We start from the raw sequence: 13,185 nt of genomic DNA on the forward strand, positions 1-13,185 counted from the left end.
GGCCAGCTTTATTTTTCAGCCATAATGGAAACCGGGCCCAGCCATCTCAAACCCAGCAAAATGCAAGGCATTTGGTCATGGGAGGAGCCAGCATTTGTAGTGCACTGGCTCCCCTCACATGCCAGGACACCAACCGGGCACCCTAGGGGGCACTTCTAAAAATTAAAATAAAAATAGCTCCCAGGTACATAGCTCCCTTACCTTGTGTGCTGAGCCCCCCAAATCCCCCCCCCCAAACCCACTACCCACAACTGTACACCACTACCATAGCCCTTAGGAATGAAGGGTGGCACCTACATGTGGGAACAGTGGGTTTTGGGGGGGGGGGGGTTGGAGGGCTCACATTTACCACCACAAGTGTAACAGGTAGGGAGGCAATGAGCCTGGGTCCACCTGCCTGACGTGCACAGCACCCACTAAAAACTGCTCCAGGAACTTGCATACTGCTGTCAGGGAGCTGGGTATGACATTTCAGGCTGGCATAGAGGCTAGCAAAAAAGGTTTTTTTTTTGTTTTGTTTTGGGTGGGAGGGGGTTGGTGACCACTGGGGGAGTAAGGAGAGGTGATCCCCGATTCCCTCCGCTGGTCATCTGGTCAGTTCGGGTACCTTTTTGATGCTTGGTCATGAAAAAAAAGGGACCAAGTAAAGCTAGCGAAATGCTCGTCAAGCCTAGCTTTTTTTTTCCATTATCGGGCGAAGCCGGCCATCTCATGAGCACACCCCTGTCCTGCCCCCATCCTGCCTTCACTACCCTACCGACACGCCCCTTTGAAGTTTCGCCGGCTCCACGACAGAAAGCAGTTGAACCCAGCCAAAATCGGCTTTCGATTATACCGATTTGGCCAGGTTCAGGAGATCGCCAGCCATCTCCCGATTTGTGTCGAAAGATGGCCGGGGATCTCTTTCAAAAATGAGCTGGCTAGTCACCCAGATTTCTTGAAAGAATACCAGCGTAACCCAGTGTATACATGCCTTATATTTAGGAACCAACAGTTAAACCAACAATTCAGCTGGGGCATGCATAACTTTACATTGTATAAGCTGCATGTGTAAATGGTAGAGTCACAAGGAACAAAGGAGACACTCCAAACCTCACGATTGCATGTGAAGCCAACAGTCAGGAGTGAGGAAACAAAAAAAAGAGGAATCCAAAGCTAATCCAATAAATCAGGTCTTTATTGCCTCAAAAATGATGTAAGCCAATTGCCGAAAGGCTCGACATGGCCGTGTTTCGGCAGATGTGCCTTCATCAGGAGCATTATCTAATTGAGCACATAAACAAAAGTCTAAGAATGATGACTGGTTCGAGTCTAATACATAAAGAACAAAACTACTTCAAGCGGTTGTACCGAGCCTCAAGCTCGCAGCATTTCACATCAGTGTAAATGTAAGCCCTGTTCATGCCCCTCCCATGATCCACCCATGTGAATGCCCCCTTGCCTTTACCTGCTATGCCACTGACGTGTGTCCTTACAAAATAGTGCTTAGGTGTTTTGCTGCCACTTACCCACAACAGTGCCGGTATTCTTTATATTTACACACTAAAGTGACATGTAAATGTCAGCATCCCATTATAGAATTGTCCCCTTAATGATCCATAACTATGTCCTTTTTATGGCGTTTCTCTATAGTTCAACTAAAAGCAATAAGATAATTGTTAAACTATGTGGGCATGAGTAAAAAGTCCATGCATACTTTTTCCATGCAAACGTTGCCAAATTTCAAAGCAACAATTTGCGTGTATTTATGCTTTGGCAATTGTTCCAGGAAAACTGTGCACTTACATGGACACCTACTCTTTAGTATGCACAAATTTTCTAAGAGAATTTAAGAGCATGCACTCAAAATTTCAAAAGTATGCATATAATCCCCTATTCTTTCCCCTTAAGAACTAAATTCTATATGTGGTGTCTGAAAATTGGGTACCTAGGCATAAGCTATAATGTACATCAAGAATTAGGCATACTTTATAGAATACTAGTAAAAAAGGCCCGTTTCTTAAGGCAAGGAAACGGGCGCTAGCAAGGCAATCCCCCACCCTCCCTCGCTGTGTCGCTCTGTCCCCTCCCAGCCTCCCTGGCCTGCCACCCACCCAGTTCAAGGCCCCCTCACGCCCCTCCCACTGAGTTCCAGGCTCCGCCCTCCCTCCATTTTTAATACCCCCCCTCCGCGTTACGGACCCCTGTACCCCCCTTCCGCGACCCTGTTGACTCCCCATCCCGTCCCCCGCTGCCGTCGAGTACCTGTGCTGACGGGGGACCCCAACCCCCATCAGCCGAAGTCCTGTTCTGGCCTTTGCGGTGTTGCTTCCGCAATGATCTTCTGTTCAAGTTTCTGTGCGTGCGTCTGACGTCAGACGCACGCAGAGGAATTTGAACAGAAGATCATTGAGGAAGCAACGCCGCAAAGGCCAGAACAGGAGTTCGGTTGACGGAGGTTGGGGTCCCCCATCAGCACAGGTACTCGACGGCGGCGGGGGACGGTTTTCGGTGGGAAGGGGGGGTCAACAGGGTCACGAAAGGGGGGTCCAAGGGTCCGTAACGTGGGGGGAGTGTTGAAATCGGAGGGAGGGCGGAGTATGGAACTCAGTGGGAGGTGCGTGAGGGGACACGGGGTGTTGATGTTCGTCGGGTGGGGGGTGGTTTGGTGATGCGGTGAGGGGGGGTGTCTGTGTTGCCCCGCTCCCTGCCACTTGCTCCGAAGGGCAGGGAGCGGCGCACTGACAGCTGATTCCCAGGCAGGGGGAGGAGTAGGGAAACACGCTCCGCGTGTTTCCCTACTCCTCCCCTTGCCTGGGAATCAGCTGTCACTGATGTCAGTACGTTCTAGCCTGCCTAGCAGACCACCTCCGAGGGAGCCATGGTCCCAGGCACATTAGAATGTTGGAGGTGAGAATTATTATATAGGATGCCTAAATATCGGAGCTGTTTATAGAGTACAGCAAGCAGCCGTCCACGCAACTAAATTTAGTCGTGGGTATAAGAGGCAAAGTAAAACTTGGTGTAAATGCAGACACCTAAATTAGGAGCGGACTGGGTGTATTCTATAACAACACACATAGATTTTAGTAACGCCCATGACCTGCCCATTCTACATCCACTGCCTTGCCCCTTTTCTGCTATGCACATTAGAATTTACTTGCACCACTTTACAGAATACGCTTAGACAGTTGTGCACATAAATTCTAATTAGTGCCAATTAATGTAAATAATTGCTTGATTAGTGGTAATTATCAACACTGATTGGCTTGTTAACTAATTTACACACACAAATCCAGAATACAACTGGATTTGCAACTTAAGTCATGCTACATAGAATCCACAGGTAAATGCCTCTCCTTGTTGTTGATAAAAGTGTGCATGCATATTCTTACCCAAATATCAGGTGGGCCTCAAGCAAAACATGAATCACAGAAAATGCACTTTGCCACATAAAATAAACAATCAGCAAAGAGAAGAACTAAAAAATATGAAAGAAAATTATCAACAAAGGTAAGAAATAAAGATATGAAGGAAAATAATGTCTACTAGCAAAGCATATCATAACCCATTATAAAGGAAAGAAAGAGCTAAATACAGTAGAAATCAGGGAGGACAGGAGAATTTCCCCCCTTACTAAATTAAGGAAGTAACACAGGAAAACTCTTTAAAGAACAGATGACATTTATATATCATTCATGACAGATTAAAATCTCCCCCTATATCTTCCTGCTAATAGTAGGAGAGGATATTAATACAGGCTAGTGAGCTAGAATAGTCCTAGCATCCCAAAAAAATTTCAAATGAACAAGTTCTAGGAAAATATAAGTCTTCCCCTCTAACTTCACTTATACATTTACATGGAAATTGGAGGGAAAAGGCTTCTCTCAGAGTAACTACCTGAGCTTTATTAGTCAGAAGGCCTTATGTCTAAACTGGGTTGCCCTAGAGCAGACAGAAATACAAAAATATTCTGATCCAAGAAATTACAATTTTAAAGATGAAAATACAATTTAAGATCCCAATTATGATTGGGCTGTTAAGGCAAAAGCTGAAATCAGGGTAGCTTTAGACGGCACCACTAAAGACTGCCCAAGAACAATCCAAGATGTCACCTTAGAGGGAGGGCATAACTGCACTAGCTCCTTTCCCTGTGATGCTGGTTAAGAAAATTAAGAGGAAGGGGAGATTGAGTATAGCTTCAGCAGTGCCTTTACCTACCCCTTCCATGTTTTCTTCAACAATGGATGCTTTTGTTGTCAAAATTCCATCTACCGGGAATGGTTTCCTGGAGGCAGCTGGAGACAAGATGCTGGTTCTGACCCACCCTAGAGCGCAGTGCTTCGCTGAACCCTGAGAAGTGGGTTCTACCAACCAATCCTGCAAGGACCAGGGAAGCTGCATCTGCGATGAGCCAGGTGCAGGAGAGTGATTCTACTTTCTGCCCAAAGGTGGCAGGTGGGGGTGCAGTGTTCCTGACCCCAGAACCTCCATCAGGATAAAGTCAGGGAGAGTTCTTCCATCTTGAGAAAGCCTCTAGCTGGAGCTGCAGGCCAGGTTTTGCTGCAGGGGTCTGTCCCTACAATTAAGGAGTTTAACCTGATAAGGCCAGACAACTTGACTTTGAATGACTTGTGGTCGTTAATAGTATCCTTGGGCCAGAATCTGTCGCAGCAGCTGATGCAGTATTCTGCTCATGTTAATAAATTGGAGTCTACATTGGAAGACCATGAAAATCATCTGGTGACTAAACAATAGACTTGAGAAGTTGGAAGTAGGTTTTTCTAGGATAGACTCTTTACGCTCAGGGGTTGCTAGAGATAATTAAAATTTGCTGATTAAATGTGAGACCTTGCAAAATACAATCCAGCACAGGAATTTGCGCCTGATAAATTGTCCTAAAAAACTAAGGGGGTCTTACTAAAGATTAACTCGAGTTATCTGCAGCAGGGCCCATAGGAATAAAATGGGACCTGCTGCAGATGACTTGAGCTACCCTTTACTAAAAGACCCCCTAGGTGTTGCATCATTAGATATATTTAAGCTATATATGTTGTAATATTTACAAATTCCCTCTCGATCTATACCACCTGTAGTAAGGATTGTTTTATCTTCCACCATTCAAGAAGAGAACTGAAGATGTGTTTTATCACCAATTTCTCACAATAGTTTGAACTGAACAGAATTTCTGGAATCTTCTAGAGAAGAATTTGTTACACCTTCAACATTGGTAGTAACTCTTGCATTAGACCCAGACAGGGAATGGCTCCTGAGATTGTTTTTCAGGCATAAGAATGCTCCTTTCCTTTCTTTCAATGTTAGAATGTTTCCTGATGTAGCTAAAGCTACTCAATGCGATGGAAGCAGTTTTTGTTTCTTCATCCACAGGTGGAGAGTATAGGAGATTTCTTTATACTAAAATTTCCCTGTAAATGCATGATAAAATATCAAGAGAAGACTTATAATTTTCTTTAAGCCATCTCAATTAACTTTATTTTTGAGTAACAAGATTGTGGAGGCAGGTAATGAAGCTTAACCTGAACCTGGTACAAGGCTTGATGGCTTGCAACCTGCAGATTAGAATTTATATATTCTCTCTTTAAGGATTAATTTCTTCTTCATTGTATTTGCTAAAACTATTTGATCTTTTGGGATCCTCCTCTTGAGGACTTGGGATAGATTGAGGAGTCTATTCTTTGTACTTATTTCCTACTTCTTGTGTTATATCCTCATGATTGTTTTCTTAAAAGGAAATTATTCCTGTGTTGTATATTTTTAAATGCAATAAAAAAGGACCACCCAAGAATACCAGAAAAATCAAAGCTACCAGTTGGAGACTCCTTCCCAACCTCTTTGTTGTCTGAACCTCCCCCCCCCCCCCCCCCCCCAACCCTCAGTTCACATAATAGGCTCTCTAGTAAGTGGTGGAATTGGGTCCCTGGGAAACTGTAGAATTTCAGCAAAATATTTTGTATGCATGTCTACTGGAGACAATCAATATTTGGCAAAGTTCAGAAAGCGCAGATATAAGTAATGCTCAGGATTCTAAAGATTCTAACTTTCATTGCATGAACACTTTTATCTTAACAGTTGCCACTTTGAACAGTTTGCAAACCATTTCCCTTTTGTTCCAACTATTTCAGTGTCTCTTCTTGCTTCTCCAAGGACTCACCCTGAAACCGTCCATTAACTCATCCAGGGCCTTCCATTAACTTATTAATTTTAATAAGCAATAAAGCAGGGATGTCATTTGAAATTAAATAGGAAATATCACATGTCGTTGTTGCATGTCGTTAAAACGAACCAAAAAACACATTTTGTATGTGTTTTTTTTGTTTACTGATAATATTGCACACATTTGCAAACAGTGCAACAGTGCATTCTCCTTCCCAGCAGTGTGCACATGTGCAAATCATCATGCATGTGTGCATTATTGGGAAAGAGTTTGCACACTTTGCAAATAGTGCAAACTATTTGCAAAGATGACACATTCTTAGCAATATTAGCCCCAAAACAAAAATGAAGACTAACCAAAGCAAAAGAAAATGATCAATGCTGCAAATGAGATGGGAAATGAAATGGAAAAAAAATTTTGGATTGCCCATACCTGGTAAGTAAAGGACTGCTCCTATGGTTTAGGCTTCCCCCCCACCCCCCAAAGCTGGGTCTCATAGCAGACTCCTCTATCACAGTGCCACACCTAGGTGACAATGCAGCTGACTCACTCACTACACTGTGGTACCCCAGCACTTCCTTAACCCCTGACGGACCTAAAAGAGACACCAGAAATGCCCAAGATGCCCTGCCAATGAGTTTGGCAGCTACAGCATCATCGGCATTTGCCATTTCTTCATATATTTCCAAGTAGCCCAAACTTCCAGTTCTGGGGGGAGTGTCACGGTCTCCAGGGTTCATCAAGATGTCAAACAGAGTCAGACTTTCCATCGCCATGCATCAGCTCCTAGACAAAATTGATGGAAGCAGAATCAATGAAGCCTACAAGAGTCTGTTGGACCAGAACTGGGGAAGGCGCAGCTTCAAGTAGGTAGGTGCAAACTTTCCCCTTGTGTTTTCCCATACCTAATCCCACAAGCTGATCTAAAAGCAGAAACCAAAGCAGTGCTCATTATACAGTGTATGTTCAATCTGCTATCATGGCACATTTATAAAAGCCCATTTCCCTGGGTACAGCACTGTTCTATCAAAGGAAATACTTTTGAAAATTGCTCTGCCTATGACTTGATTATTGACATCTAGATTCAGTTTTTTCTCACTAACAGAGCCTATTCAACTGGCAATGGAGAGGCAGAACACATTAGGACGTCCTATGTAATAACCCAGTGGGTAACACCATCAGAAGACTTTTTTGAGACATGCATTCATTTGGGAAACTATGATTTCTGTTTCTAGCTCTTCAATATTGATATGAGAAGATATTAAGCAGGTAACCTTTGTACCAAGTGATTTGCTTTGTCAAGGTCTGCAGTTGCCTTGGTTGGCCAAGTAGGATATTCTGTCCGTATGAGCTGTGTCAAATACACAGCAGACTCAGACATCATTATATAAGTACATAATTATGATGTACTTGATGTAGTATATTATAGACTGAGCCTATTTTATCTCCTATAGAAATTTTTCAAATGGAAGTGCCCGCCAGCAAGAGTGATCCACCTGTGCCTTTCCTTTAAAACTGGGAAACGACGTTACTTTTACAGTCCATCATGGTTTCAAGAAACCTAAATGCTAGCGATGAAACTGCTGTCATGCTTGATACAATATACTCTGCCTTCTTAGAAAACAAACTTTTAACATTCAAGCATTTCATTGACCCATTCCCATGGCAATTTGTGCTGCAGTGTCTTCAGCTGAAAAACTATAGTACTAAGCCCTGAATCTGCCCATCATATCCCCTGCCACATTCTTCTTTATTCCTGGACTTAGTACAGTTTAAGTAGCTTGGTCTGCCTAGTACTGAATGAAACCTGGCAATTTACTACACAGAATTATTGTAGTTTTCCTGTTGCTTAATGGTTTCCCTTGAAAGGTTCAAGTGTCCATGCCTCTCATACACATAAACATTACAAAGCAATGCATTTGTATTCACTGTGAAAAATCCAGCAACATGATAAATAAAACAGATGAGTTATATTTATCTAATATTATTATTTATCTCAGTTCAGCTCATACGTTTCCCAGTAGTAGCTCAAGGTAAGTTACATGTAGGTACTCTAGGTATTTCCCCCTCCCAGAGGGCTTACAATCTAAGTTTTATCTTTCTTAAAAAAAAAAAAAAATCTAATTACAGAATTTATCTACATTATTTTCTCCCTAAACAGAAACAATAACTGAAAATGTCACTGTTTTGCTTGATGAAATGTCTGGAGAGACATGCTTGCACCCATCAACACAGTAAATACAAATGTAACCATCATTGATTGTACAAATAAGATTTAAATAGTAATGGAAGGAATTATATTTTACAAAACCTATTGGTTTTCAAGTCTTTTAACCAATTTAGGTAGAATTAATCCTCCTATGTAAGATTATTTATCATTCATTTTCTTCTTTCCCCCAGTAAAAACCCATCTTTGATACTTTACACTCCTCATTCCTATCCAAGCATTCACTTTATTATCAATGGAATTATTTTCCACATGAAATATTTGCCTCTAAAGGATCAAATATTTTTCTTTACATAGAAACGAAGGGCATTCGATTGTTTTGAAATACATGATTGGTGTCCAGATTTACCTTCTAAATTGCATCAAAATTTTCAAAGAAACTAATAATATGTGTGTCCATCATCAAATCAAACCTCCTGATAATGTGTCATTCACACAATTTTAGATACTGTATATGCAAAATCATTGTGTCACTGCCTTGTCCACTTTCCAAATGAGTGTTGGAAATTGGCAGAGCTACAGCATGGAATTCAATAGGTAGCAATTAAACTCATATGATAAGGCTCTTCTGCAAAAGTATCTCAAACCAGCTATGACAAAATAGGTTGGATGATTTACACGCTTGGCAAAGTGGGAACAGAGGCATCCTTGAACCATCTACCATGAAATATATGTCATGTCTTGTTTGTTTTGTAAACCAGATTGGAGCACCCGGTGTTTTCATGATAATGTGCTAAAATGCAAAGCAGTCTCCCAGTAAACTGGTCATGCAAACTGTTTACTCTTGTTTTTCTTTGCTAGCTGAGTGTTTGAACTGGTACATATTGAAAAGGGACCTCCAGCATCGTGCTCAGACCTACCCTCGATGCTGTACTGCTGCTTTTCACATAATCCTCCTTTGATGCACTGGATAAATAAGAAGGCTAGTGAAATTTGAAGGCTGTGAATCTATCTGGTCTGGTACTAGGTAGGGTCTTGCATTAGATTTTCCAAGACAATCCCTAGAAAAACTCTTCACAGGTTAATAATTAGCAAAATCTCCACAGGACAGAAAAGGAGAGATCCCAGGATGAAAGCTATGTTCTGAGACATGTTCATTGCCTACGCTGAATCCATCTGCGAGCCATCCCTCACTTCATCACACTAAATTCTCTATCAACATATTGGTAAAAATGTGACACGATGTATTGGAAGAGGTGAAGTGGAGAACACAAGGGCTCCTTTGATCATTACTTTACCAGTGACAGTATCTGGTGCCAGGACTATGTATGTAGCCCATCAGCTATTCTATGGAGAGCTCTGGCTCTCCCCCCCCCCCCCCCCCCCCCTTATCTCTACCTGCTCACTCAGGCTATGAACCTAATTAAATTCCAGTTTTTGCTTTCCCTCATAAAATATGAGTACTTGGGGGGCTGTCGAAAGAAAATCTGAAAGCAGAGCTGCAGTCTACAGAAAGGAGGTACCTCTTGATAGGGCAGTTTGTTCTGATGGTAAAGCTTAGGTGCAGTTTAATTTTGACTATAAAACTCACATCAAAACAATGCCTCCCGTACTTTTTTTCCACTGGCAAGAATAGAAGCACCGGAGAACGGGCTGTCTTCCTCATTCCAGCCATTAATGGTATTCCTGGTCAGCTTGCAGGACAGATCTTATTAATTTGTCCAGCCTAATATAATTAGATTAGATTTTAATCGCTGATCAGCTATACACTCTACTGTTGCCTAACAGTGTAGCTCCTGGTGGATACTAACCATTTTGATTTTAATTCCCTGTTCATTTAAGTTCAAACTATTTGCATTTGGTTGCAAAACTCCTGATTATATGCAACCTTTCATTGATCTTTACAATCTTTACAAAGCTCTCCCGGGTTCAAGAGATTTTCTAACACCCCCCCCCCCCCCCCCGATCTTAGTCGCAAAGTCAGGATTCCCTTACCTCTGTACCAAATGGTGGAATTCCCTCCAGAAATTCATCAGATGGGAACCTAATTATATGATATTCAGGAAACACCCTAAAGCCTCTCCGTTTAAGCAGTTTCTCACAGATGATCATAAGTAATTGAAACCCCTAATTGTACAATTATTCCAATTTCTCAGTTCCACTCTAATTGTTATTATACTTGGATGACTATAAATTGTTACCTTTTGCGTCTAGCATTCATTTGCATATTACATATTTACTTTATTATTACTACTTAATGTATACTGTCCGGCATGACTTTTTGTACTGTAAGTTATTAGCGGCATTGAACTTTATCTAGTGGGATATAAATTAATTAAATTATGCCAGAACCCAAAGGATGCAGCTATACCAAGAGCTCAAGAGCACCTAAATAGGGTCCCGTTACAAAGTGCTATGAATCCGTTTCAGTCTCATAATCATTCTCCCCTTGTATCCTTGCATTGACCAATAAAGAGTGCAACCTATCATGCACGACAGGTAACTCAGGTGAACCGTGTCTGAGTTACGCTGCAGAACCTTTTATAGATCAAACTGTGCTCTAAAGTTACAGAAAATGAGTTCGCCTCCGTGTGCTGAATTTGTTCTTTTACACGTATATAACGCTGAGGGCACTGACTTCCCCCCCTCCAGGTCTGTGAGTCAAGTCCCAGCTGATTATGGGATTGCAAAGGATGGACAGCCAAGCGGAAAGGAAAGCGAAGGGACCAACGCTCTCTCTCCGGGCAAAGAAAGAGGAAAACAGCACGAAAGAGCTCCCTGCCAGGCACTAATTAAAAGAGCCCTTAAAGAGCCAACGTTTTCTTACACATCACAACAGGGCCAGATGCTGCGGAGCGTTCAGTTTACCCAACATGTGATCTCCGCAATCCCATCCCTGAGCAATAAGCACTTCACAGCTGTAACACTCAAAACAAATACGATTAAAGAGACTGTCAGCTTTCTCAGCTAGACCAAGTGCTACAAGAGGAATCGGAAAGAAAATATTTGATCACACACACAATACCGATCGTGAAATAATACATCTTGCCTCCGATTAATCGCTTGAGCCCTTACCTGTTAGCAGCAGCAGACAACCCAACTGCAGACAAACTAGGGCCGCTGCAACCAAGTTTAACATCGCTGCCTGAAGTGTCCCGTCAGCTGCTTAAGAAATTCTACTCGGGCAAAAATCAATGCAGCAGATTTCGCTTTCTCCCCAAAAGTTTCTGCACCTCTCCTGATATTGCGTTTTTTTTTTTAGCTTGTCCAGCACAGAGCACCATTCATCAGCATCCTAATCCTCTGCCATCTGTAGTCGTCACCTCTATTTGCAGCAGATCAGGTCCCACCGAGTAAGAATCCTGACAGGACACAGCGGACCGTTCTGGAGCTCCTGGAAACATGACTCGGGGACCAGCCGCAGTTCTCCGCTTTATAACCTCTCCCATCCCGGCCCATCGGTGGTGCCCCACCCCCACCCCCAGTCCTGACAGCCCCCTCCAGCACCCCTGGGGACCGGGAACTCGCTCACACTGCCCCAGCGCTGCCACTTCCTCCCCGCGCTGCTGCATCCACATAGCAAGCTTGTGATTCAGCAAAGTGGCATGAAAGGTATTTGACAGAAATTGAACAAACTCGCTGAAAAATCTGGTGACAAAGTATTACAAAGAGGCACAAGAATTCTGCTGCTTTGGTTGCATACTATGGAGAACTGCCTCTGGGTTCTTATCCATTTTTAGCTCTATTGGTAATAATGTACTGTAGTGCAGGCTTGTACTCCTTTTAAGAGGGACCTTCCCTAAGTATTACAGGTAGGTAGGAAAGGTACAGTTAGAGAGATCGTGGAACTTTTTCTTGCACGATTTAAAAAATAATTCTAATGCAAATTTAATTTCAAATTGTTTATACCACAGATCAGATTTGAAAAATCAATCATTTAAGCTCTACTAATAAGACATGATGAAGCTTATAAATTCAAAAGCCAGAAATAGATGTCAAAATCAAAACAGTGGCAATATTCCTAATACAATCAAAATCTAAAAACATAAGGGCGAAACCAAAAAACCAAATACTCAAAACCCCTTTTTGTGCATACACATAAATATAAGATTGAAACACAGTGCACCCACAGAGACCAATTTTTAAACTCTTTGGTAGCTAAGCTAATGCTGGTATCATCATCACAAGTATATAAGTATATAAACATTGCCCTACTGGGACAGAGTAAAGGTCCATCAAGCCCAGTATCCTGTTTCCATCAGTGGCCAATTCAGGTCACAAGTACCTGGCAGAAACCCAAACAGTAGCACCATTCCAGTGGCATACTAAGGGGGAGGCGGTGGGGGTGGTCCGCCCCGGGTGCACGCCGCTGGGGGGGTGCCGCGCGCCTGTCGGCTCTTCGTTTTCATGCTCCCTTTGCCCCGGAACAGGTTACTTCCTGTTCCAGGGCAGAGGGAGCATGAAAACGAAGAACCGGCAGGCGCGCGGCACCCCCCCCAGCGGCGTGCACCTGGGGGGGTTCTTTCGCCGGGGGATCGGGGGTTCTTTCACCGGGGGGGCGTTGCGCTGTTCCGGGGGAGCGCTGTACCCGGGGGGCGGGGCGCTTCGGCGATCCACCCCGGGTGTCAGCCCCCTAGGAACGCTACTGCACCATTCCATACTACCAATCCCAGGGCAACAGTGGCTGTCCCCATTTCTATCTCAATAACAGACTATGGACTTTTCCTCCAGGGACTTGCCCAAACCTTTTTAAAACCCAGATATGCTAACCACTGTTACCACATCCTCTGCTAACAAGTTCCAAAGCTTAACTATTTATTGAGTGAAAAAATATTTCCTCCTCTTCGCTTTAAAAGTATTACCA

The 13,185-nt window shown here is 43.0% G+C and overlaps 1 protein-coding gene across 1 annotated transcript in view; it reads right to left on the reverse strand.

The window, feature by feature from the left end:
- FLT1 (fms related tyrosine kinase 1) overlaps positions 1 to 11,687 on the reverse strand; it is a 317,946-nt gene extending 306,259 nt beyond the window's left edge. The window contains 1 exon segment of the mRNA XM_030200343.1: positions 11,397 to 11,687. Within this exon segment, the coding sequence (XP_030056203.1) occupies positions 11,397 to 11,460 (64 nt within the window). The 5' untranslated portion in view covers positions 11,461 to 11,687.
- Between the last annotated feature and the right edge of the window lie 1,498 nt (positions 11,688 to 13,185).

This window comes from Microcaecilia unicolor, chromosome 4 (genome assembly GCF_901765095.1).
Source record: "Microcaecilia unicolor chromosome 4, aMicUni1.1, whole genome shotgun sequence".
In the NCBI taxonomy this organism is placed as follows: domain Eukaryota; kingdom Metazoa; phylum Chordata; class Amphibia; order Gymnophiona; family Siphonopidae; genus Microcaecilia; species Microcaecilia unicolor.